Below are 25,761 nucleotides of genomic sequence, written 5' to 3'. Positions count from 1 at the left end.
GAATGGAGTTGGTGGAAAAACTCTTGAACTCTTCGCTTTCCCCCGGCTGTCACCCTGATCTTCTCAGGTTGCCGTGTGTGGGTAATTGTGAAAACAATTTAGACGAATTTTCCAGTTCAATTGCGCTTTTAATTTAAATTGCAGCCAGCCAAGCTTTGTTTTGCTTCGCTTTGCTTTTGTTTCTGCTCTCCGCTCTGGCTGTGGCTGTGGCACAAATCAATTGTCAGTCCATTTTGGAGTTGAAAGTTCCATGCGCGAAAATTGCCCAAGATGATCGTGATACCCACGATCTGGGGCCCAAATTCGATGGACAAAAGCGCTGGGTAGGCCGCCGTGGAAAATGCAATTGGAAATGGTAAATGGTAAATGGTAAACTCTCGGACTGGGAATGTCAATTTGGTGGCAGTTCGATGGGAGTTAATTAACGATCGACCGATCGAGATGCTTGTTTGGGAATGATTTTTCAGCGTTCGACGGCTGCTTAATTGATGGAATTTCGAGTGCACAAAAACACTTTGGCTGTCTTGGGTTTCAGAAATATAATATTCCGTCTTTCCCGGGGGTGTTGAACTTAAGATTAGTAATATAGTCGATATAGTCGGTATTAAGTGGTTTCTGTTTTCAAACACAAACATTTTCTTAAGCATATTAAAGTAATCACAGTTTGCTTAAATATATAAAAACCTCGGGCAGCTTATTCCATATGCTTCTCTAATTTAGGGCTCACCTTGATCATAGACTTAATGTGAGTGCCGTAAAACAGATCAGCAGATCATTAGATTAAAGATCAATATCACCCTGATGGCCAAGCTATCCACGAAGCGATCGTTAAGAGCCCCTTACACACTAGAATTATCTCTCAATAATAGTTTGCGCTAGTTTCCCAAATATCTTATTGATCGCTTAAGTCGTTCGACGGATCATGACTCATAAATCTGCCAAACGGTCGTCTCGATCGGGTTGATCTCTTTTTTCAGTTCCCCAACCAGCTTGATGGCTCCACCATTTTCTATTTGTAGAATGTAACAATCATTGATGACTGTTTAATAGGCAAACATTTCGGAGTACTCGAGATCCGTGGACTGAGGACCGTCGAGCGCGAGTTCGAGCTCCCTGGTACTTATTGACCACTTGAGGCCTTTCACCGCTGCCAGCTGGAGTCGGGCATTCAGCTTGATTCTTTCGTTCTGGCGATGGAGTTGGATGTGGAGCTGGATATGAAGCTGGAGCATAAGCCCCAGCTGTAAGCCAAAACTGCACCCGAAACCGAGATTCAACTCGTAACTGACTTGGTTTCGTTTCGTTTCCAGAACATTAGGCCTAGGAACAGCTCAAGTCGCCTGCTGCTAAATTTCACTGTTTATTTCTTGTGCTCCGGCTGAAATTAAAAGACTATAAACAATCGTGAGAATGGCACTTGAACATGTTCAAAACTATAATGGCCTAAAACGAAATGTGCAAGAGAAGCAGCAACCGAGGCTTGTAACGGGGAGGGGGTAACGAAGTGCACTGAGAGAAAATCTGGGAATAGAATTAAAGACTAAACTAAGATTTAAGTTTGAAGTTTGAGAAGGGGCTTCTACATAATGTTCATGAAAATCATTAATAATCAGATTTGTTCTTGAAATCTACACATATTTTCCTATCTTTATGTTTCTTTTCTGTTTTATTGATCATCATATGAAAATTGTTTATCATAAAATCGTTGACCTGCATTCATCGTATTTGACTGTAGAAAACTGAGATTTTGATTTTTCGCTCCATGTAGCCCAGAGAGTACACAAAGCCAACAAACGGAGCGAGCCATGGACAAGCGGCTAAATGAACAGACAGTCAATCAACTTTTAGTAAAAAGCAACGGCCAAGACAGCCAAAGCAACAACAACGATGACTGGTAGTATGTGGTATGACTGGGACTGTCGATGACGTTGGCTTCAAAGAGAAAAGCGCGGGCTCGGCTCAAGCGAAACGATCACGAGCAGCGGATGGAGTTGGATGTGGATGTGGATCTGGATCTGTAGGATCCAAAAGATCGGTAAGATCGGTAAGATCTCTTGGCCAAGATGATTTAAGCGGAGCAAGAGCACTATTACGAAATGATCAGAGCAGCTAAAGCAGCAGAATCAAATCAGGCGAGGACGCTGGCTATAGCGGCCTGATCTCCTCAACCCCGAGTATTGCGATGGCTATCGTATCGGATTGGATCAGTTCGAGACTCGATTACAATAATTACAATTACGCGATTCACCAAATCACAGCAACAACAACCACAGTGCGGCGTGCATCTTACAAATGCGGATACAGATACAGATATTTTGATGCTATGTTATTTTAGAGATCTTAAAGTTTTGGATTATAAGAATATTTATCGCTGTTCTGATACAAGTTTAATTTAGGATTAAACTATATTTAAATGTATCAATGAATGAGATGTATTTAAAACTCTTCCTGTATTTTATTATAATTCCTTCAGCTCTAGTTAGAGAGGCTCCACTGTATTACGTGCACATAAACAATCTTTATAAGAAATTGAAGTCAAGAAGCAGAATTAAAACAAAACTCATCAACATCAACGGACTCACACACACGCACAGCCGTCAATTGCCGCGCACGCTTGTGTGCGGGCCAGAAGAGAGATGCAGAAAGGAGGAACAGAATGAAGGGGAGAACCCAGAGGAGACAGAGATCCATCTTCTAGGCTCCATTTGGCAAAGCGAATCGGGCAGAACGAGAAATTGAAAAGACAGTTACAACCTCATAATGAAGTTTGCTCCTCTCTGGATCTTCTTGCTCCCCTTTTTGGTCCCCTTCGTTTGGCCACAAACCCTCTGAATCTTTCTCCTGAAGCTTGCTTCTTTTCTCTTGGCGAACGAAGGCTGCGAAAATGTTTGCAAAAATCCATAGCAAAACCGCATGCACACAGTCATACGGACACCCCGTACTCATACACACACACAAATCGTGATGTTGTTGTATATATAGGGGAGCATAGCTTTTTTTTTGTTTTTGCGAAATTGAGCGGTAAATGGGCAGTGAGAATGAGAACCTGAAAGATACTTACCAAAGAGCGACAGAAAGAGAGCGATATGGGAATTTCTCTCTCGCATGCGATTTTAGTGCGCGTTCAACGGTAGCTGCGCACGCGTTAAAACGATCTTTCAGATACGTCATAAAATAAAGATGTTCACGATGGACAAAGAGTTTTGGGTTCTCGATGCGTTCACCTGCTCAAAAATTCATGTTCAATGTAATCATTTTTGATTTTGTATTATGTTAGAGTCTAAGGTTACACTAAACAAATATTGAACAGTAACTGATAGATTTCTTAGGAAACTAAGACTTAAGATAGTTATGATGAGGTATTAAAATGTTTTAGCAAATAAGTGAATTTTCTAAGAAACTAAACGTAAGAGTGACCAATAAAAGTCGTTTAGAATGGGTACCCTTGGCTTTAATGGTTTCCGTTTTGTAAATCAAGGTCTGGTTGTGATTTCCCTATGGCCGTTTGAGCGTTGCCCAGCACTGCGGCAGATGCAACTAACGCTGTAGCGTTGCATTCACTTCTGGCCAAAGGCGCAACTCACACAGATGCTCAGGCCAATACACGTACGCCGATGCAGTGCCCCCGCACTCACACACACACACACCTACGTGGGATCGGTGGCAAAGATGCAAGATGCACTCGCATTGCAACTGGCTTTTGGTCTATAATTCTTGTTTCTGGTTTTCGTGCTGCCAAGATAAGGAGTGGGACATGGCCAGCACAGCCTCATCGTTATTACGATCCGCTGGCAACATGTTCATCATCATGATCAGCATCATCATCAGCATGGTCATCATCTCTTCTGGGCGAAGAGGCCACAGGAAACTGCAGCAGCATGGCGCTTTGTCTCCCAAAGGAAGCTGACCAGTAATATTTACATTTATTGCTAAATTATGCACACTTTTTGTGCCGCATTCAGGTATTTTTATTTGCAGGACCATCTTTTTCGCGTATAATTATTCAGTTGATAAGTCATATCTCTTGCATTTTATATCTGATTTTGCTCTGTACTAACTTACGTTCTTACTTACTTACCCTGAAGCTAACAAGTCGCTGTGATCAATACTATGCGCAATTTATCGGATCCTTAACAATTATTAATCGAAAAATCGATATTAGGAAATAAGAAAAATACCAATAGAAAATTTCGGTTTTTAGACTGGACTTTTTTGAAGGTATCGTAGTGTCAGGGATATATCCTTAGAATTTCCTATCCCAGACATTTTAAGACTACAGAAATTGAGCAATCATGGCCAGTTTGTATTCTACTTTAAAGTAAACAACGTCATTTATTAATGAGTTTGTAATTTGAATAAAATTCATGACGTGAGCCCATTTCTATGGGGTCGCAGCACAATCTCTGCGGTTTTCCACGGTGAAAAGCGCTGCGATTGCTACTAATGGCCGGAGATTTTCATGGAAAGTTGGTGCGGTCGCTGTTGCTGTTGCTGTTGCTGTTGCTGTTGCTTTGGCTGCCTTTTCTTGCTTATGAAAATTTCACGCCAGTCGAAAAGAATTATTAATTGCGCAGCGGCAGCAGCAGCAGCAGCGGGGAAAACAAAAACAACATTCAGCCACCACCGCAGAAGACAAAAACAAAAAACAAAAACAACAACAACCGCACACAAATTTCAAAAGTGGGAATTATGCATCGCTGCGCAGAAGCAGAACTCTGAAAACGCACATAGGGAAAATCCGGGGGTAAATGTATCTGTATCTGTATTCGTATCCGTGTATCTGTAAGCGCGTGTAAAATATGGTAAACATGGAAATACGTAATAACTGAAAAAAGCTGAAAAACAGCTACAGAAACAGTGTAACAAAAAAGGGAAATATAAAATCAGGTACAAATTTTCACCAAAAACAGAAAAAAAAGAGTTTACATCGCTCTGTCGACGTCGTCCGTTGCATTGTCATTATTGGTTGCCAGGGGCGTGGAAAGGGGGATTCCCCATTTGGAAATTATAACTGTTGGTTATGGAATTAGACTGGAAATTGTTTAATTGTCGCCATGAAAAATAATAAAAAAAATGTACAAGTTAATATTTTTGGGATCCTTGTGTTTTAAAATTGATCTACATTATTGTCTAGCATTGCTTAGCATAAGCTTCACACTAAATTCTGACCCCTTTAAAACATTTCCAGGCACCACCCATGCCTGTTGGCTGTTGTAAAAGCTGGCTTGGGCCTGACTTTGACGATTTCGTGGTCACACAGTGTGAAGAATGGCTAGGAAATATTGTATGCACCGTTGTTTGGTGGGCTGTTACAGATTTACAGATTACTGCGCCAGATAACAAATGAAAGTGCCCTGGCATTTGTTTTTTTTTCAATTTTTTTTTTTTTTTTTAGTTTATTTTAGTTGCTTCGCTCGTTGGGCAGGAAAGAAACCCGGCAGAAGGAGGCGGTCGTTACAACAATAGAAAGAAAAACGTTGACTCAACCTTTTAGCTGTGAAGAATAACAGCAATTTGGGTGGGTTTTGGTTTACATATGCTTTATGGGGAAAGATCGGCGATAAGAATCTGTCTGATCTGGGCTTAATTTGGAAGAAAGTCTGCCCTGGGATGTCTGTTCATCCTGCCCTTCTAATTCCAGGCAAATCAACTCAAATCTTCTAGATATGGGAACAAATGTGTGCTATCAAAGGAACTGTAAGGGCACTTCTTTTGGTCCTATAATTATCAGATAAATTATAAAGATTTGCTTAGTTATATTATTTATTCTGCGGCCTAGTCAGCTCTTGCAAGCTTTGTACAAAATGTCAATTCTTTTACACGTTTCAATACAACGAAAACATATATTAATTTCTCTTCGAAATGAGGATTTTTTGCCATCAAAGGAGCAAGTCTACTATTTTGCCCTAGGTGAGTATCTTTTCGGTGATCCCATTGAAATGGTTATATGTAATAGGTACTAATAATGAACGATTTTCGTTTAATTTTTTTATACAATTCCGCCAGAATATCTTCAACGTGGCGACAACCCTGTTGACTAGAGTTAACTAACACTGGAGCCTTGACATTTTTTATTAGGAAAAATAATTCGTTCTTCTAGAAGAGCTTAATTAAACGTAAAATGGCCAACAAATTCCGGAATCTGAGCAGCAAGCTTTTCCAGCTGGCCAAGAGCAGCTTCAGCCGAACAGCAGTGCGTCCGCGAATGAGTTTCACGGGTCGTATTGGCTTCTACGGTCGCAATCGCAAGTTACTTGGCGCGTTAGGAGCCCTAACTGGAGCAGCCGGCCTCCTGATCTACGCCCTGGAAAGCAGTGTGGACGCCTCCACGGACTGCGTGCATCCGCCACATCAGCACTGGAATCACACCGGACTGCTGGCTGCCTTGGACAAGGAGAGCGTGCGTCGTGGTTACTTTGTTTACAAGGAGGTCTGTGCCTCCTGCCATTCTTTGCAGTACATCGCCTATCGCAATCTGGTGGGAGTTTGCTTGACGGAATCGGAAGCCAAGGCCGAAGCGGAAAGCATAACCGTAAGAGATGGGCCGAATGATGAGGGCGAGTTCTTCGACCGCCCCGGCAAGCTGTCCGATCATTTTCCATCTCCCTATGCCAATGAGGAGGCAGCCCGTTCCGCCAACAATGGCTCCTATCCTCCGGATCTCAGTTACATAGTATCTGCCCGCAAGGGTGGCGAGGACTATGTGTTCGCCCTGCTTACCGGCTATTGTGATCCTCCTGCCGGATTTGCTCTACGCGATGGGCTTTACTACAACCCATATTTCTCCGGTGGAGCCATTGCCATGGCCAAAGCTATTGACAATGAAGTGGTATCGTTTGAGGATGCGAATGTTGCTGCCTCAGCTGCCCAAATCGCCAAGGATGTGTGTGTCTTCCTGAAGTGGACATCGGAACCGGAAGCGGATGAACGCCGTCTGTTGCTCATAAGGGTTACGCTTATTTCGGCCTTCTTGATTGGCATATCGTATTATATCAAGCGTTTCAAGTGGTCGGCTCTCAAATCTCGCAAGATCTTCTTTATCCCTGAGCTGGAGGCCCAGGCCAAAAAGGAGGCGGAGGAGGCCGCCAAAGCGCTGGCCAAGGCCAAGGAGCAGGAGTGCAACAAGTGCGAGAACAAGAACGAAAATAAGGAATAAGCATTTGTAACTCCTCGTAAAATCAGTATAATCATTTAACACACCAGAGTTAATGTTCTTTAATAAAAATTTAAATACAATAAAAGCTTTTGAATTTCGAAATACTTAGCGCGCGCTATTGTGTTATCGATAGTTCGGGGCTGCATAGGCACAACATTGTTGCTGTTATCGGTTATTCCCGTTCTGTTAGCTAAATCAGCTGTTCTGTTAAATACCGGCAAAGCTAGATTTGGGAAGATTGTTTATTATTCGTTTATTATTTTTTATAAATGGCAACTTATCCCTCTTCAAAGTTTATGGAGTGCCTGCAGTATGCTGCTTTTAAACATCGCGAGCAACGACGCAAGGTAAGCTTTCTTAGCTATATAAATCTATAACTGTCAACAAACAATTATATTCCAGGTTTTTTATATTTTAAGGACCCCAAGGAAACACCTTATGTGAATCATGTGATTAATGTCAGCACTATTCTTTCTGTGGAAGGATGCATCACTGATGAGGCGGTTCTGATGGCTGCTCTTCTTCACGATGTGGTCGAGGATACGGATGCCACGTTTGCGGATGTTGAAAAACTATTTGGAGCTGATGTTTGCGGATTAGTACGGGAAGTAACCGACGACAAGTCCCTGGAGAAACAGGAGAGAAAACGTCTACAAATAGAAAATGCAGCTAAATCAACCTGTAGGGCCAAGCTTATAAAACTGGCCGACAAGCTGGATAATCTAAGAGACCTTCAAGTCAATACGCCTACAGGATGGACAGAAGTAGGTTTATATAACTTTTATCGTCCCCTTCTAAAAGGCACCAAACTTTATTGCAGGAACGTCGGGAACAGTACTTTATATGGGCCAAAAAAGTTGTGGACAATCTGCGGGGAACCAATGCCAATCTGGAACTTAAGCTGGATGAAATCTTCCGCCAGCGCGGGCTCTTGTGATTTCAAAAATCGAACAACTAAAATGAAAATCATCTAATTTTTATTGTTTTTGTAAAAAGCCAACATGAGATTGGCCAACTGTTGGGTTTCCGCCAGCGTTACAGCATTATAGAGGGATGCTCGAATTCCTCCCACCGACCGATGACCCTTCAACTGGATCATGCCCTCCGCTTCGGCTTTGGCCAGGAACTCTTTCTCCAGAGCATCATCTCCACTAGCACTGCCAATCCTAAAGGGCACATTCATTCTCGAACGCACATTGACATCCAGTGGACAGTAGAAGAAACCATTGGACTGGTCAATGGTGTCGTAGATAAGCTTAGACTTGGCTGCAGACAGTTTGGCCATGCCAGCGACGCCGCCATTCCGCTTGATCCACTTGAAAACCAGGCCCATCACATAGATGCTGAAAGAAACACGTTTACCAATGAGTTCTCTAAATCATAGTTGGTTTCTGCACTTACCCAAAAGTAGGAGGAGTATTCAACAACGAGCTGTTCTTGTCCATCAGCTCAAAGTTCAGGACGGATGGTGTGATCTTCAGATGCTTGCCTATCAAGTCCTCTCTGACAATTATCACGGTGGTGCCTGCTGGTCCGATATTCTTTTGGGCTCCTGCATATACCACGCCAAATTTGGAGACATCAAAAGGACGTGACAGGAAGTTGGAGGACATGTCAGCCACCAGTGGAACACCGGCTGGAACCTCGGGTACAAAGTCAAACTCTACGCCCTCCACAGTTTCATTGTCACAAAAGTAAACATAAGAGGCTTTTGGGTCCAGTTTCCAAGTGTCCTGACGTGGAACTGATGTATATTTTGCCAGCTTAGGCAGAACAGCATTCACAGTGCCGTACTGAGCGGCCTCCTTGGCCGCCTTGGCTGACCAGGATCCGGTGATTATATAATCGGCAGTGCCCGTTTGACCAATTAAATTCATAGCAACTGCTGCAAACTGCCCAGTGCCACCGCCCTGCATCAGCAGGATTTTGTAGTTGCTTGGCACATTTAGAAGTTCACGAAGATCGTTGATGGCCGTCTCCTGGATTTTTGCATAGTTGCTGGAACGATGGGACATCTCCATGACCGAGATGCCGCTTCCATTGCAGTTGAGGAGATTTTCCTGCACCTCCTTCAAGACCTGTGAAAATGATGTAATTATTATATGATACAACGTGGGTTAGATTGATGGCAATTTAGATGAATTTAAATTTAAATTACATCAAACAAGTAATTGTAATAAATTATTTTCTTTTTACAGATATGACACGTGATTTGGCAAACGTTTTACTGACCTCTTCGGGTAATTTGGCTGGACCGGCGGCGAAATTGATAACCATGTTAATATTTTAGAGCGTCTGCGATCTGTCAACCTCTCTGTGAAGCGGCTAAGTATTAACTAAAGTGTTGAACAGCCAGTATTCGCAATCGCTGATAAACGAGACGAAGGCGGCGGAAAGAACAGCAACAAGTCACTGGGCAGTAAACAAAACGCGTGCGGAAAAACAGACTCAAACTCGCCAGACTGGACAACGAACTCAGTTTGTCCAGGGGCGGATTATGTACAGAGAAGGGATTCTACTCAAAGATCTTGATTCTGGACTGCGCTCCTGGACAATCGACGAAGCCAGACAAAGGCAGCCGGTACGGCGAATTCGATCAAAACAAGTCGGCAATTCGCAGGGCGAATATATTCACATAAGTATGTACGTATGTATGCATAATGCACGAAAACAAAATGTTCCCCATGCCCCTCGTTTACCCCTCTTCTCGCATCCACCGTGGGTTGCCATGCACTTTTTGATGGAGTGACAATAACAACCGAACGACTGAATTCGCAGTCGAGTAAACAAGCCCCAAGCAAAGTTTGTGAGTGCATTGTACAGTGAAGCACTGATATGTTCAACCACATGTTTATGTTTTGCCAGATTTCTGGCTTACCATGCACCTGTTTACTAATCAATCGAAATTCAGGGAAATATTTTATAAACATATCAGTTAATCATAAAAATGACTTAATGTATTGATTTCAGAAGTTTATAAAGCCTGATTATGGAATAAAAATTTTAATTAATAAACTATACATATTTTTAAAATAATTATAGTTTTTTATTAAAAACCACTGATATAATTTTTAACAAGATAAAGTTGTTAAGTTATGACAATAAATTTGCACAGAAATTGCAATAAAATCTAATAACAAAACCGTCTGCCGATAGGGAATTCCTCGAACTCATATCTGATTCCTTATCCGTTCAGACCGATTTAAGGCCATTGTAAGAGGGCAATCAGAAGTGCTTTAGACCTATGTTACGTATACTTATCTTGGCCTATGTCTTGGCCAAATTCGTTGACCGCCTAATTACTTTATAGCAGCCGCCTTGCACAGCCGGCATGAAAGGTGCTTAAAGTTTCCAATTTACTTGGACGCCCAAAACGAATTTCCAATGAGAGGCTGGCCAACGTGTCTGGAAACCCAAACGTGCTCGGCTCGTGCGTTTCGATTTCGGTCTAAGAGTGGGTGGTGGTGGCGGATGTGGGTGTTGTCGGGCGGTGGGAACTGGTTCGTTCGCTCGGATGTGGGCTGGTCATTCATAAACGTTAAGCCAAAAAGTCAATAATTTTGCCCTGTAATGTTGATTGCACAGCTCAATGGGGCGCCTTTGGCTCCAAGACGTCGGAATGGTATTTGAAAAATCTTCAAACAACAATTTCGTTTTGACTAATTAGGGTTTTTAAGATTTATTGCCCGGCCTTGGGTACAGCTGCCTTATAAGTAAGTACATAATTTCAGTTATTGCGGCTCCGCCTGCACTTTGTTAACGATATCGCTCCAGAAGGTTCCGTACTCCTGTAGCACAGTGCCCCTGCAAGGGAAAAAGTGAAAATGTAAATTCCTCCATTGAGCAAGTCATGATTGTTTTTAATTTATACGCCGGGTTGCATGCAATGTTTGGCTGTGGCTATAAATAGGTAATAATTGATGATTCGACAATTTCAGGAGATGATACTTAAGGTAACACAACACTATACTGCATTCATTTAAGCTGGAATCAAAACCTAGTTTATTACTTAATAAACATTCATTCAAACTCTAACAACTCAATTATTGATTTTAAGTCTTGAAGTTTACTCGAAATGTCTTCATAAACTTTCCTTGTCTGTTCTTGATTAATTCTGATATTTGCATATTTTCGTTCGGTAAAATGATAAATGATACAAGTGTCCGAAAGATAACTTCTGTTCGGTTATTTCACAGTTGGCACTCCCTTATGTTGGCCAGTGTTAGCTGCTGACAAACTTGACAAAGTTGCCGTATAAAAAGGCATTGACAACTTTTCTTTGGCTTTTTTGAGGTTGTCAGTGCGTGGCGTCTTTGCCGTTTGATGCCTTTTTTGTGGACCCATGATTTGGGGGGACTCTTTTCGCCTGGCTCTTTCCAAATAAATCAATTACATAATGCCTTTTGTGCGATTATCCGGCAAGTTTTTGTCGGCCTGACAATTATGCGCACATTACATTATGTGGGTCAACGTGGCGTATGATTAATGAATCCCTTCACGGCCCACAATGATGGTCCTACTGCCCCTTCTACCACTTCTGCTGGGTCTTCTGATAATGATGATTATTATGATGATGATGGCGACGGACGATAGAAGACACGTACTGTATTTGTACGAAGCCAGTTTTGACAAAGTGTTTCATTGAAACTGCCAAAAAAAAGGGCGTTAAGCACACATTTATTAAATTAACTGAGTCTTGAAAATTAGCCGTATACCAACTTGAAATTCTTAAGGTATTAGATAGTAAGGTTTATGAATATATTCCTGAACTTGGTGAAAACTTTCTGTTCATGCACTTAAAGCGCCACCTTCTTATCAATATTTTCGTCCTTTAAACTTACGTAAAGTAGACGTGTCCTCGCTTATTTTGCGGGGCCTTCCAGATCAGCTTGGCGCCCAGTTTATCTCGGTTGTCCGAGTGCGTGATGGCCGAGCACTCAGGAATAGTCTTGGTGTTCTCGCTTTGCACCCACTCCCCGATCCACTCGTTTGAATTTGCATCGCGCGCCTGCAGGAAGAAACCCCGGAAGACGGTGCTTTGGTCCGAGTGCGGATATATAACCACCGATATCTGCTGACCGGGGTGATAAGTCTGGGCATCAGCCACCACTTCGTAGGGATTCGAGTGGGCAGGCTGAGTTCTGGCCTTGCCGTGATTGGGCTGGTTGGCCCTCTGTTTCACACACGTATCTGCGGGAGCTCCATCGGGAAAGGCTATGGCAGTGCCTATTAGAAGTACCAGCTCCAGGGATATCCAGTTGAATCGATCCTTCATGGCTGTAATTTGGATTTTCCTGATCGTGGGAAAATGCGCGCGCGCTCGGCTAATCTAATGGTAAAACTCGGCTCGCCGCCGTCATCGCCGGCTGTTTATAAAGCCCGCCGCAATGCCAAAAGCTCCGCAGCCGCCGAAGACTTGGGCGGGCGGTAGAAATCGAGTGATACCCACAGCTGAGGGAACTATGATAGCATCTTGTCTTCTGTTCAATTAATTTCACAATAAAAGTTTAAAGAATTTCAAGGGGCATCAATCGCTTAATTGCAAAGCAATCAACTTCATCAGTAAATCATTATTTTGGTTAATTTTGAATGAACAAATGTTGTGTGTCGGCGGACATAAATCATTGACAGATGCTTGCTGGTAGTTCACTGTGGCATGAATCATTTTTGATTTATTTTGATTTATTTACGAGCAGCAGTGATGCTAGTTATCTGACCACAAATGTACACGGGAGCTCAGCTGGCTGCGAACAACCAGTTTTTAATGATCAAAAAGCAAATGGCCAAAACATAGTTCCTTTCCTGCACAGTGATCCGAACTGGGTCACACATTAGTCCCTCCCCTGAGCCGCCGTTTTGGATTTTGGTTTTGAAGTCTGGCTTCCAAGCTCTGGCTCTAAGTGCTCCATTGCGAAATTCTATGCTTCTAATCGCTGAAAATGTTGCCTGTGCCGACTGCAATGTTCCGTCGTTTGTTTATTTTGCGCCTTTTCTGTGCATTTTTCAGCGCGTTTTAATGTTTTAATTGACAGGCAGCCGCCGTTGGCGTTGATTTCGCTGAATTGAGTTGGCTTTGCCTCGGTTTTTTTTCATTTTTTCATTTTCGGTTTTTTGTTTCTGGTTGTTTTGCTTTTTCCTCTTTTGAATCCGCTGCGTTTCGCATTTCGCATTCGCAGTTGCACTCGGCGGTTTCCTTTCTGGGATCCACCAACGCTGCTTCTCGGTGGAATATGGTTTACCTCCACCACCTCTTTCCCCCAAAATATTAAATTTAATTTAGTTTTTGGCAAGGGAGATAACTTCAACAGCTGTAAGCTGTTGGAATACAAATGAAATCATTGAGTTAGCACTTTAGTTTTAGATTTAAGTTGACTCTTAATTCGAAATCTGCTTCAAAATAAATAAGTTTAGAATCAAACTGTAATAATATGTATATACATTTGCCTTTATAAATTAAGTCAAATGTAAATAATGTCCGTTTACTTTAATTTGTGTTTTTAGTTTCGCTTACCTCGCATGCAAACAGCCATCCGAATGGCAAACAGATTTTAATTTAATAAAACGTTGCTGGACAAAACGCTCTTTTATTGCTTAGAAATTGCCGCCTCAAAACGGCAAACACACACACACCACACACACTTTGAGCAAACACAATTTTAAACTCGTTTCATTAATTAAAATGTTCGGTTAAATATTTAAATTGGAAATGCCAGACTCAGCAACTTTGTGCATATAAATTAAATTGTTTACTCTTTTTGAAAATTTGTTTGTCCAGAAATGCGATAAATATTATTTTAGATTGCATTTAGTTTAGAGTGCAAACAGTGCTGAACTCTGCAGCTTTTATTTGCATTTCTTGTTCGCCGCACTACAAAAGGTCAGTTAACCCGGGCAGCTTAACTTTAACCGATAGACGAGGCTGGCCGAAAGGACATCATGTCATTCATTATGGATGCGCCAAATGCGAACTTTCAACTCCCTGGACTGGGCAGCAGCATCCCGAAAATATTGCGCCATTGTAAATGACATTTGTGCCACATCACACGAACTCCTGAAACGCGACAGAGAAGAAAATTACCGAAAATGTGAATTAATTAGGAACATCATAAAGAATTCTTTTTATTACATATTGAAGTTGACTTTTCATGAAGTCTTCAACTTATAGGCTTTAAGATATCCCCACTCTTCCGGATCGAATTCTCAACTATACAATCTTAAAACAATTAACATTTAATTTCTTTCCATGTACTCATCCTCCAGGCAATGCATGCGAAATTCACTTCAAACTAAGGTATAGTAAAAAAAATGTAGGGAAACGAAGGAAAACTGCCAGCCGCCTTAAACCGATGTGCCATGTAAATAGTGAAGTTTGTGGGAAAAGGACGAGGGGCTGGGAACGAGAAACGAGGAAGAGGTCGGAAAATCCACTTCATCGGCTACGGTTGGCGCGGAAAAGTGTGTCACCTGCAGGCTGCCAGAGCGCAAGTCCTGTGAGAGGAAAAGCGGCAGCCGCTTGATGGTGATTTTTGGCCCAAAGACTTTTCACCAACACGACATTCGCATTTTCCACCAAGGCGGAGTAAAATTCAATTCAGAACGTGGTCAGACGTTGTAGCGCGTGGTCGTGGAATTTTCCGAGAAAAATCAAAGGAAAAACAAAACAGTGCGAGGCAGCAGCAGCAGCAACAGCAACAACAACAACAACCACTAACTAGAGCAGAGGAAATTGTGAGCAATTTGTATTTTAGTAGTATATTTCTTTACGCGCGCGTCTGTGTGCGTGAGTGTGTGGTAGTGTGTATTTGAGTGCCAGTGTGTGTGTGTGTCTGTGTTGATGAACCGAACAGCGTGCAACAAGAATAAGAATGAAAAAAAACGCCAAAAAGTGCCAAACACAAACAAACGAAGAAATAAAAACACAAAAAGCTGGCGAGCAAATATTTTTCTGCTTGAGCAGGGCAAAGAAAAGCACAAACTGCAGAGTATCCATGCTTAAAAAACAAGTGAAAAGCAATCAAAGTAATAAACGGAATGGGGGAATGGCGAAACCGAAAGCAAATCAAAAAAATCAATGCCCTTTCTGTGGAATTATACGTTGCGTATACGTGATATGTACTAAGGCAGCCAAGCCAAATAATAATAAAGGAAATTCTCACGTGACGCATAAAAAACCCAACACTCACACATACACACACTAAGACAGCAACACGGCATGCCCCTTAAAGCACACACACACACACACACTCTTGTAAAACTTACTACCTGGGACACAAATTGAAGTTGGCGAAACATATTTGCGCAGCAAAGTTTCTACACAGAGAAAAACCATACCGAAGTAGTTATACAGTTAGTTCAATTTGTTAACAACAAACCAAAGTTTGAATCAAAAACTTTTCGAAAAAAGCACACATAAGGTTGGTGCCTGAAAGTAGGCAATGTAATTTTTAATTTGGAAAATATTTGAGGTTCTTTGATTGGACTTTCAATCTAGATTAATGATGAGTTCTTGTATATTTCTCAGTGAATAAAAGATTAATGACTAATATCTATCACTTGAAATGAAAATATTGGTAAATAATCTTTAAGAAGTGCTGAAAAACATACAATTTGAAATATCCTTTAGCTATGGTGAAATAACGAGTTCATCTCGAACTCGATGTGAGAAAAACTACCTAAACAAACTGTTTTTCCCTCTGTGCATTAGGAAGCATATGATTATGATGAGCTTGTCTTGCACACATTTTTTTTTGGGTCTCGTGGCTCGAAAATGACAACAGCTGGATGGTCGAGTGGGCGATGGGGTGGCTTGAGATTGCCTTTTGCCGCATTTGTTGCCGCTATTTTGCATACATTGAATTTAATGAACTGCCTGTGTGTTTGTGTTGGATTTGCTTTTAATAATTTAGCTGGCTGTGGACTAAATGGCGCTTTTAAAGTATGAACCGTCAGGCGACCCCAATATGAGCGACAAACGACCGAGATGAGGCAAAAATAAAAATATATAAAAAAAAGCCAAGGAAAACACGAACCATTTAATGCCCCTTCGCACCCTCGGTGCGTTTGTATGGGTGTGTGTGTCTGTGTTAGTGTGCAACCCCAAGTCAGAAGGGCAGGCATACTAACACACTTTAGCCGGAGGACTACGTCATCCTGGCCCAGAAGCGAGAGAAGCCAGCAGCCAAGCCAAACCAAACCAAACCAAAAGCTGAAAGCCCCGGACTCGGGGTCCTTCCAACTTTCCTTTTGGCGTCGTCACATTTTCGCATTCACAATCACATCGCGTGGCATATTCATAGGCGTAAGGATACGGCATAGGCATATAGTCTGGCCTCCACTAACACACTCCCTGGCCCACTCACACACTCGCCAGTGTGCACATGCACAGTAGGGTGGAGTTATAAGGACTCGAGCTCTGCTGCTCCTCCTTCGGATCGATTCCGGGTAACACAGACTTTGCGGCAGTTGCCATCGCACACACTAAGCGAAAATTTGCTTCTAAAAGTTCAATTAAATTTTAATTTTAAGATTTAAAGCTTGTTTTTATAGAGTCTTAAAGGAGGGGGATAAAGGAGGATAAAGGTCATAGTAAGTTGATTAAATAAAAATAGATCTTGTAATCTGCTTGAGAATTCCTAAGTTCTGTAAATTAGTTTTAAAAGTTCACTTCAAAAAATGTTCAGGATTTATTGTAAAGAAAGAATAGAAAATATAACTTCAAGATTTTTCGCTTTTCGATTAATATTTTCCCAGTGAAGTGTCAGCCGTTGCAGTTACTTCGTTTACTTGCTGCACGACAATCTGCATGCGGCATGACATCGAGGAGCTAGCGATGGTGAATCGAGGGGGAAAAGGGCGTGGCAGGTAGTGCCTCGATGGAGACGTCATCAATTCCCATCCAGCCTATAAATATACTAAAAGTAAAAGATGCCTTAGGGCCGGCGGCAAGTGTTGCAGTAAATTTCGAGGAGATCCGACTGCCGGCATGACCCTTGACCTTCGACTTGCACCATGTGCCATGTGCTCGCTCGATTTGCCCGTTTATGCTTCGATTTGCCACCCGCCAACCCCCACCACTTCCTTCGCCTGCAACTGCCAAATCATTTGCCATCAAAATCGCATGTCGACCGGCAGAAATAATACCGAAAAAAAAGAAACTAAACGAAAATAAGACAAGTAATAGAGAAAACCGAAAACCCAACCAGAAATCCTTGTCGCACAGTTTGCGTTTATAATTTATATATTACATTTCCGTGCGAGGCTTCTCTTGTTTTAGCTGCGCATTCGGCCTTGTCCTGGCCAAGCCAAGTATCCGTATCCGAGCTGGAATTGGATTCGGAATCCGTATCCGAGGAGGCCTTTAAGTGTGCCCGATGGCATTTCGGGATCCACTCGTCCTCTCGTTTAGCCCAAGGAGCTGCCCGCTTTATGGCTATTAAAATATGCATTTAAATACACACACCACACCACGCCACACCATATACCGTGGTATGCCATATACCATATAATCTTTGATGCGGCCTGCGTCTGTCTCCGGTTTTCAGGATGAGTATGGGTTCGAGTACCAGTTCCAGTTCCAGTTTGAGTGTGTGTTCCTTTGGGGCGTTGTTGAAAATTGAAATTGTGCGCTTATTTATGGAGCCCTGCTAGGGACGCTGGCGTTGATTGCCGTAACGCCCCATTGCCTGGTACATGACTATAATAATGATTGCCATTTTTATAGGCCAGCTCCTCCAGCTGCGAAGATAAATTGTTTGTGCCCGCCGTCGGGCTGCCGTTCGTTGGGTTGGCTGCTTGTAAAATCGTTTCACTTCGACATTTGAATCCTTTCGCTAGAAAGTTTCGGCTTGATTTTCCTTCAGTAAATGGCTGCTGCTGTGGTGGGTCAGCATGAATGCCAATGAAGTGGACCGCAATTTTTGATTAAGTACAGCTAGTAACCACGGCGTATACTTAATTTTTTGGACAAATACTTGATGGCCAGGACCTTGCAGACTCTGACAGCTTCTCCCACAGGCGTGGTTAGCATAATTGCACTAATTAATTTGGCTGAGGTGAGTCTGTAAATTGTGTTTAGCCCCTTGCCATCTGCGTGTGTTTGTGTGTGTTTGTGTATCCTTTAAGTAGCTTAAGGATAACTAAAGGCCTGCCTGTGCGGGTGACCATCTCTAGGGCTTTGAGTGTCTGTGTGTGTGTGTAAGTCCCACCTCCTGGATAAATAATACAATTGCCAGCGGTCGACTGGCCCCGTTTTGCTGATGACACAGAACCAAGGAGTCATGGAGTCGAGAAGTCGACCGGCTGAACTTCTGACACCGCCAAGTGCCCCTCATTATGACCCTTCCACATGTGTACTCGTATATACGAGTATGTATGTTCGGCTGCACGTGTGGAATATTAAGCAAACTGTGCAAACAGTCGTTGTCACATTAACCATGTCATGGCAAGTGCATATGCCAGTCTATCACCCCCTACACCAGTTTTTCCGATTGGTGAGTCCTACACTAGGAAAAACATTGGTTTGATTTCATTCAACAGGATTATAGATGATAAGTGGCTAGATGTAAATAAAGATCGTTCCTTATTGCTTCTTGAAGTTTAGTGTAGATCTGTTGCCTGCTGGCGTCAAAGCTTTCTCTTCGTTCAGTCGGATTCGTTAAGTCAGGTTCTGAGAGATATTTTCTAAGCATTCGATTTAGTTTTAAAAAGAACTTCAACGCTGTCGAGCTTTCGTTTATGTTTCATTAATGTAAGCCTTCGGTTTTGATATATAATAGAAGGAAACATTAGTTCTTCATAAAACTAAACTGGTGATTAAAAAGAGTGCATTCCTTAAGTATATTTCTAAAGGGGTTATCATTTCGTGTAAGTATTATTTATCTAGCTAGTTTCCTTTGTGTGCTTTTTGCTTAAAATTATATGATTAAGTCCGTATTCCGCAGCAGCTATGGTTTTGCCAAATAAACAAAACGTTCCGATATCTCAAAGCTTCTAAATAAAAGTTCAAAAGTCAGAGTCAGCAGACCAAGGCCATTCGAATCTAAATTTATTAGCAAAAGATAGAAGATGTCGTTCGCTTATATTTCTTTAGCAATTTTGCCAATGAATTCAGAATTAGCTCAGTTTAATAATAATAAAAAATAAATAACAACCCATTATGAGATTCAACTTGTGTTAAATAATAAAATGCACTAATACATTTTAAAACCCTTTAGATTGTGTTGCTGTCCATATTGAAATTAGGGTGATTAGGAAAACATAATTTTTCTTAGTGCACGGCACCTTATAGACGATGTTCTTTATATAGAACATATATATAGAACACATATAAGTACATATTTTTCGTGCGTGATCAATTGAGTGTGCGTTCCGCACATTTTATGAGCAATTAAAATGACCGATGGCAGCCGCTTAGCGCCACTTCATGCTCCTCTAAATGGATTCCAGAGCTTATGGATTCCCGGGCTTAGCTCGGGCAAATCGCATTAGCCTTGCAAGTTGGTGTGTGAGCAGCCTATACCCGTATGTATAGTGCTATGTGCCATGTGCCATGTTCCATATGCACAAGCCCCACTTTTCGCACGTGTCCTGCACACGACGCAGAGGTTAAATATTGCAGCACTTTCATGCGATTTCTGGAAGCGCCATCCCAGCGCAGCCACATCCGCAATCGCATCCGGCGGGCAATGGCAGAGAAGCAAAGGATATGCATGCCGAAACCAGAAGTCGATGGGTATTATTGGGTATATCCAGATTTATGGTTCAGTTTCTACTAGCTAATGGGATGGTGTAGTTTCCATTAATCAGGATAGGAAGTAGGCAATGAATTAATTGAATCTGATAACATTAGTTCCTGATTCATGAAGACTTTGCTAATAAAATGAAAAGGTATTCCATAAATTAAGTTTTAGAAATCTTTAGAGAATAGAAAACTTAAAGGGAACTCCTATGCCATGAAGTATTTTGAGTATTCAATGGGTATCTCTGAATTTAAAGCCCATCCTTGTCCTTATCCATGACTCTGTCTGTCTGTCTGGCTGGCTATAACGTGGCTGAATTTGCAACATTTATCGTTAGCTCGACACGGGCAAAGTGCACTGGGCTTTGGATTGGGAATTTCAGTGCGATTGCAAATGCGACTTCGGATGCATTGTTGATGGCTTTTTGCATGGCAAGCGAATTTAATGGCTAAAATTTCTTTTGTTCGGGAAATTGAGTTCAAATTGCCGCCGCAAATCAACGCCAGAATAAAACTGGGCCACCATAGATCGAACAGAGAACGGCAAGTGATATCCGTTCATTTCCCCTTTGAATTTTCCACAGACAAAGGGCACCAGATGAATCACAAAATGTACATATTACCCGGGGTGTGTGACATGCTGACATATCTGATTTTGTACAATCGCCCACTGAACGCCTCGTTGCGTGCATTAGAAACTCATTAACCGGGCTCACATTCGGTTGGCTTTTGGTTGGCTGCACACCGGGCGTATGGGTGATATTGCATTGGGCACACGAGGCGTATGGGTGACATTGGGAATCAGGCACAATTGTTATGTGGCATTTGCACTCCGAAATATATGTATATATGACAGCTGCAAGCGCAAAGTCAAACCATTTATTTATAATGTGTCAGGCGGCAAAGGTTAAAAGTTGCCCATCGACTGCCATCAACTCCGGGCCACTGCTGGAATCAATTGCAATGGCAACTCGATGGAAATCCGTTTACATTGAACTCGCCCCCACATCCTCTTCATTTTAGACCCCCCACCCCCCCCTGCCTTTATATCAGCGGAAACGGAAATGCACAATGGCAAGAGGCAAGCGCCGCCCGACGACAAAGCCCCGAGTTTATTTATTATCAAAGGGCATGGAACTTACATACATATATGAACATCCGCTGGCAAGACAAGCTGCAAATCTTGGCCGGCTCTTTATTCAGTTTTCAGTTTTTCAGTATTTAAGACACGACCCTCGTGCCTTTGCTGGTGGGCTAATTGGGCGGTGGGGCGGCACAGAAGTTTCCAGGCCAGCTACCCTTTTCGTATGGAGTCAAAGGTAGTGTGCAGGAACCGCCGCTTGCCACGCCATGTTTCGTGATTTCCTTTGATTCAATGCGTTTGCTTTTATGGGGCTGAACAATGGAGGATGAGAGAGGGAGAAATGGGTGGCTGGGAGCAGGGGAAGCTTCAGCACACGCCCCCTACAACGTGTACAACTCACGCCATTTCCGCTCGCCAGTCGCCTTGCTGTTGTCGTCGTCGTCGTCGTCACAGTACACTGTCCAAAAGGCAAACTTAATTATATAAATTATTCTATTTAGTTGAGAACTATGTAGGAAATTCGAAATAAACAGATTTTTTATAAACATTTAACAAGTTTTGTAATGAGGTAAACATGTGCCAGGTTTATAACGAGTTTCTGCTGACACCAATTATCATAGGCATTTGATCAGCAATTAATATCTATTCTTGGGGTCTCTAATAAATAGGAATTTGGAGAATTTTTCTAAAAATAGAATGGCCTTTGTGTAAAATCCAGAGCCTTTTTCCCAATTCCGATACATTGTTACCCTCAGTGTGACGTTGTAACCTTTGTTTGTTTGGTTGCTGGCAATACTTTATTGTATTTCGCATTTTTCGCCATTTTATTTATTGCCCTTCACATGGCAACCGAAAGCAAACGAGGACGCCTCCGCCTGCGAAGCCTCCATCCACGTGCTTCTACTGCTAGGACTTGGTCGAAGCTCAACAGTTTCGCCTCGTTCCAGCGATCATAATTCATTCATATTTGGCCTGGCATTCGTATATCCACTTAGTAATCCGGGTCTTTCCCGCCGCCCAAATGAAATGCGAACCTAAATTAATTCATAATGAGGCGCAGCGAAGCAACAGCAGCCAGGAATTTTCCGCGCTTGCTTTTCGTTTGCTGTTTGCTGTTCGCTATTCGCTGCATACTGCGATGGGCCATTTGACAACATGCGATATTTAATTGAGTTTTAATATACGTTATTCACACACACACACACACATACACTTAGTCATTTGAAATATAAAACTAAATGTAACGTAATTTAGCCATGAATGCGATAAGCATTACTCACACTCTGCCACAAACGTAAGCGAAGGTAAATGCTCTGGATTTTACGGGGCAAGTGAACTGGAATGAGTCACGAATTAACAAGTGAATTTTTATATTAATATACACACAGTAGTAATTCTATTAGTGAGCTCAAAGGAGCGTGCAATTTCATTTCAACTGCCAAAGAAGTTTTTAATTGAAATTACAGCTCACTAAGGGAAGCTTCTCCCAGGACTTGGGCCAATTAAGGTGCCACGACATCATTGTTCCTTTATTTTCAATTTTCATTACTCCACCTTTGGGGAAGAGTGAGCCTCGGGGGTCTGATTCATGGAGCGTGGCCACAGAAATGCATCGCCTCCGACACTTGGAGGCCAGGACAAAGGAATGGCCATCCAATGACCTGTAATCGACTCCAATCGATGTTCTTGCCCACTGATTGCTCAATCGCCCATTTCATTTGAGTTTAATTTTCGCCATCGCCATCGCCATCGTCATTGCCAAACCAGAAAATTCCGAGCGATTCCCCGCGGGTTCGTACGCATTCAATTTGCCACACTGAAATTTGCAAGAGTTGAGGGCAATCCAATTAGCAAATTTCATTGCTCTCAGCATTTTTACCTTCAGCGTCATACTTTCATATCTGACTTGGTTTAATTAATTCTGAAAATTCCAATTCAATCACTGGCCCCAAATTGAGGTCTCGTTGGAAGGTAGAGCATTGATTTAATTATTGAGGCTTAAGGCAGGGCTGGCTTAAGTTCGTGGCTTGTGCTGAAAACTAGTTCATGTAGTGGGATTCAATTTTATTCTTAATAAAAAAGCCTTAAATGTAAAAATTCATAAAAATGTAAGTAATTACCGTTTGAGAGTAGATATTTTTTAATTATTTTAGTTAATCTCAAGGACTTAGATATCACATAAATTATCCTTCCGATAAACCCTAGCCAAATTTTAGCATAAGTAAAAATGTTCTTTTCCAATTCCACTGAGACCTTGGATATTATTCAAACCAATTTTTATGAAGATAAATTCATTGTCCCTAATCGATTCGACTTCATTTTGGACATTGAAATATTGATTTAATCATTGAATTGTAGCCGCAAGCTGGATTTATTTTGGGGATGCGATTGTGTGTTATTCAAATAAAATAAGAGCAGATTCTATTAGCTTTGGTCGAGTCCGTGGGGCCCATTAAATGGCACATTGGGGCGCCTTTGTGTGGGTGTCTTACTGGTCGGCCAAGAGCAATGGTGCGGTTATCCGTCTTCGTCCTTTGGTCCTTTGTCCGAGTCACTGGCTGGCACTCGAGTCTTGTTGTATGTGGTTGTGAGCCAAATGCCAAGCCATTTGTTCCGAGCACATAAATCTTGGCAAATAATTGCTGTAATAGCACGCATTCGCAAAAGATTCTGGCCTCAGTCGATGGAGGGCCGCTTAAAATATGCGAAACGAACTGCATTTTGGCTCGGGTCTTTAGATTCTGCACTAAGATTGCTCCCATCAGCAATCAATAAAGTTTAGAATGCATCAAGTACAGTCGGCCCTCTAAAATTCATACGCTTATAGGCTATAGTTTTTCTTTGCCTCTATGAAATCTATTTATTTCAGCCTTGAAATTGCATTGACAAACTGCAATGTAATCAAATTAAGTGAACATTCATTTTGTTTTTTTGTTCAACGCTTTCTTGTCGCCTATATATGATGTGTTTACTCTTTTTCGTATTTACATTGGCTCGGTGACACATTTCAGGGTGTCAATTAATGAAACATACATCACATTTCATTAGCAAAATTAAGAGTACATCAATGTCAGACAAAAACATATCAAATATATAAATAGGAGTGTTAGAAAGGTTGTTTAATTATATAAAAATAATTTGCCATTAAAAGGCAATCAATGGCCGTTTACACAAAAATAGATGATGGTACCCCTTATGAAAAGTGCCAGGTTTGTTAGTCCCGATTTTCTCCTCATGAATGACAGTATTTATCCCATAACTAAGCCAACAAAAGTCTAAATTGGGAATGTCATACCTCGTTGAGCTTGTTTTCTAATTCCTAGTCAAACTGCATTCACAGTTTGAATTGCGAAAATTTGGCCATTTTTTGCAAAAAAAGATGATGGTACCCCTTATGAAAAATGCGAAAATTAGTGTTTTCAGATTTTCTCCTCAAAGTCTCAGTATTATGTCCATAACTAAGCCAATAATGGTCCGAATATGGAATGTTATACCTCGTTAAACTCGAAATTAAATTCCTATTCGAACTGCATTCACAGTTTAAAGTATCAAAATATGGCCATTTTTTCCAAAAAATAAGATGGTACCCCTTATCGAAAATGCGAAATCTTTTATTTACCGATTTTCACCAAACAGGTGTAGGTTTGTTCCCCTAACTTTGCCAATAATTCTCCAAATATGGAATGGCATACCTCGTTTATCTTGTTTTGTAATTCCTAGACAAACTGCTTTTACAGTTAAAAATGTCAAATGCTGGCCATTTTTTGAAAAAAAAAGATGATGTTACCCCTTATGAAAAATGCGCAAATTGGTTATCTCAGATTTTCTCCTCAAAGTCTCAGTATTATGTCCAAAACTAAGCCAATAATGGTCCGAATATGGAATGGCCTACCTCGTTGAGCTTGTTTTTTAATTCCTAGTCAAACTGCATGATGGTGTGGAATCTGGTGGAAAGAAGAGAACTTTAAGAACTTAAGAACTTTCGCTGTTAAAAACAGTACTGCGCTCTGCTTAGGCCATTGCAAAGAATCCACTTATTTGCCTTAATTGGTGATTCCCCTTAAAGGAGTTCGCCTGTATCTGTATCGGCGTTTACATCTGTATCTATATCGGAACCGAGTATCTATCCGGCTGGCGCTTAGCCAGAGTGCGTTTCGTTTTGGCGGCGTCTGTGGAGCTAAAGCCCACTTGGACTGGCGCTGTTTGCCCTCGTTCCGCTGGCTTTTCCATGTGGAAGGGCCCATTGTTTGGCTTAGCCATGTTTGACTATGCATTGTTGTTACTGCAAATACTCGAACAACACACACGAGCACACTCAAACACACACACACACATGGGCTCTCGGCACATGTGTGTCCTTTGCCATTGTTTGCTGAATTTATTGCACGAATTTCTGAATTGGCTCTTTGCGACTGTTTGTAGTTTTATTTTCTTATTTTTACACCCCTAAGCGCGTGTCCTTGAGGCTTATGCTAAAACAATGGCCCCGAAAGTATTTATTGGACCAACCGCCACACATCCGGGAGACTGGCGGATGGGTCATCCGGCCACCTGCCTTATGATTTATGCTTGTGTCATGTTAATTAGCACGATCTCGTCCTGATTAGTGTTGCCTGTATTGCGCATACGACACGTTGTCTCATATTTGGTACAGCCGCCGGCAAAACTAAAACACGGCAAACGTGCCACAGTGAATTCATAGTTTGAGCAATTTAATTTGAAAATAAAGTGAGATTTAATAATTTCCTTTGACAAGAATGCAATATAAATTTAGCAGAAAGCGGC

The 25,761-nt window shown here is 41.8% G+C and overlaps 5 protein-coding genes across 12 annotated transcripts in view; 3 read left to right on the top strand and 2 right to left on the bottom strand.

The window, feature by feature from the left end:
* Positions 1 to 5,783: 5,783 nt before the first annotated feature.
* Positions 5,784 to 7,231, top strand: LOC108115945 (cytochrome c1-2, heme protein, mitochondrial). The gene is made up of 2 exons (XM_017227581.1): positions 5,784 to 5,910; positions 6,007 to 7,231. Exon 2 carries the CDS (start codon positions 6,122 to 6,124, stop codon positions 7,154 to 7,156), a length of 1,035 nt encoding a protein of 344 aa, XP_017083070.1. The 5' UTR covers positions 5,784 to 5,910; positions 6,007 to 6,121; the 3' UTR covers positions 7,157 to 7,231.
* A 127-nt stretch (positions 7,232 to 7,358) lies between these two features.
* LOC108116104 (guanosine-3',5'-bis(diphosphate) 3'-pyrophosphohydrolase MESH1) lies at positions 7,359 to 8,093 on the top strand. The gene is made up of 3 exons (XM_017227824.2): positions 7,359 to 7,503; positions 7,576 to 7,920; positions 7,977 to 8,093. Exons 1-3 carry the CDS (start codon positions 7,426 to 7,428, stop codon positions 8,091 to 8,093), a joined length of 540 nt encoding a protein of 179 aa, XP_017083313.2. The 5' UTR covers positions 7,359 to 7,425.
* Positions 8,094 to 8,116: 23 nt separating this feature from the next.
* Positions 8,117 to 9,498, bottom strand: LOC108116101 (probable phosphoserine aminotransferase). The gene is made up of 3 exons (XM_017227823.2): positions 9,389 to 9,498; positions 8,558 to 9,234; positions 8,117 to 8,499 (listed from the first exon to the last, which is right to left on the bottom strand). The coding sequence occupies exons 1-3, from the start codon at positions 9,431 to 9,433 to the stop codon at positions 8,127 to 8,129; spliced, it is 1,095 nt and encodes a 364-aa protein (XP_017083312.1). The 5' UTR covers positions 9,434 to 9,498; the 3' UTR covers positions 8,117 to 8,126.
* A 1,306-nt stretch (positions 9,499 to 10,804) lies between these two features.
* On the bottom strand, positions 10,805 to 12,484 carry LOC108115955 (putative defense protein 3). The gene is made up of 2 exons (XM_017227592.2): positions 11,998 to 12,484; positions 10,805 to 10,960 (listed from the first exon to the last, which is right to left on the bottom strand). Exons 1-2 carry the CDS (start codon positions 12,429 to 12,431, stop codon positions 10,888 to 10,890), a joined length of 507 nt encoding a protein of 168 aa, XP_017083081.1. The 5' UTR covers positions 12,432 to 12,484; the 3' UTR covers positions 10,805 to 10,887.
* A 2,272-nt stretch (positions 12,485 to 14,756) lies between these two features.
* LOC108116019 overlaps positions 14,757 to 25,761 on the top strand; it is a 24,442-nt gene continuing 13,437 nt past the window's right edge. For 5 of the 8 annotated variants that reach the window (XR_001772814.2, XM_017227706.2, XM_017227705.2 and 2 more), the window contains exon 1: positions 14,757 to 14,884. The gene's annotated coding sequence lies outside the window, so the exon portion shown is untranslated. The other 3 variants (XM_041819342.1, XM_041819341.1, XM_041819343.1) reach the window with 3 other exon arrangements.

The sequence above is a fragment of the Drosophila eugracilis genome, unplaced genomic scaffold (genome assembly GCF_018153835.1).
Source record: "Drosophila eugracilis isolate 14026-0451.02 unplaced genomic scaffold, ASM1815383v1 contig_616, whole genome shotgun sequence".
NCBI lineage: Eukaryota > Metazoa > Arthropoda > Insecta > Diptera > Drosophilidae > Drosophila > Drosophila eugracilis.
This window is presented reverse-complemented; position numbering and strand designations above follow the sequence as displayed.

Bases quoted from the DNA above. Each gene is read 5' to 3' on its own strand.
- LOC108115945 (XM_017227581.1), top strand. From the start codon at position 6,122: ATGGCCAACAAATTCCGGAATCTGAGCAGCAAGCTTTTCCAGCTGGCC.
- LOC108115955 (XM_017227592.2), bottom strand. From the start codon at position 12,431: ATGAAGGATCGATTCAACTGGATATCCCTGGAGCTGGTACTTCTAATA. The intron at 10,961-11,997 runs GTAAGTTTAAAG...TTTCCCTTGCAG, and splicing joins CGAGGACACGTCTACTTTAC to GGGCACTGTGCTACAGGAGT.
- LOC108116101 (XM_017227823.2), bottom strand. From the start codon at position 9,433: ATGGTTATCAATTTCGCCGCCGGTCCAGCCAAATTACCCGAAGAG. The intron at 9,235-9,388 runs GTCAGTAAAACG...TCATTTTCACAG, and splicing joins CAGCCAAATTACCCGAAGAG to GTCTTGAAGGAGGTGCAGGA. The intron at 8,500-8,557 runs GTAAGTGCAGAA...TGTTTCTTTCAG, and splicing joins AATACTCCTCCTACTTTTGG to CATCTATGTGATGGGCCTGG.
- LOC108116104 (XM_017227824.2), top strand. From the start codon at position 7,426: ATGGCAACTTATCCCTCTTCAAAGTTTATGGAGTGCCTGCAGTATGCT. The intron at 7,504-7,575 runs GTAAGCTTTCTT...TTATATTTTAAG, and splicing joins ATCGCGAGCAACGACGCAAG to GACCCCAAGGAAACACCTTA. The intron at 7,921-7,976 runs GTAGGTTTATAT...ACTTTATTGCAG, and splicing joins CGCCTACAGGATGGACAGAA to GAACGTCGGGAACAGTACTT.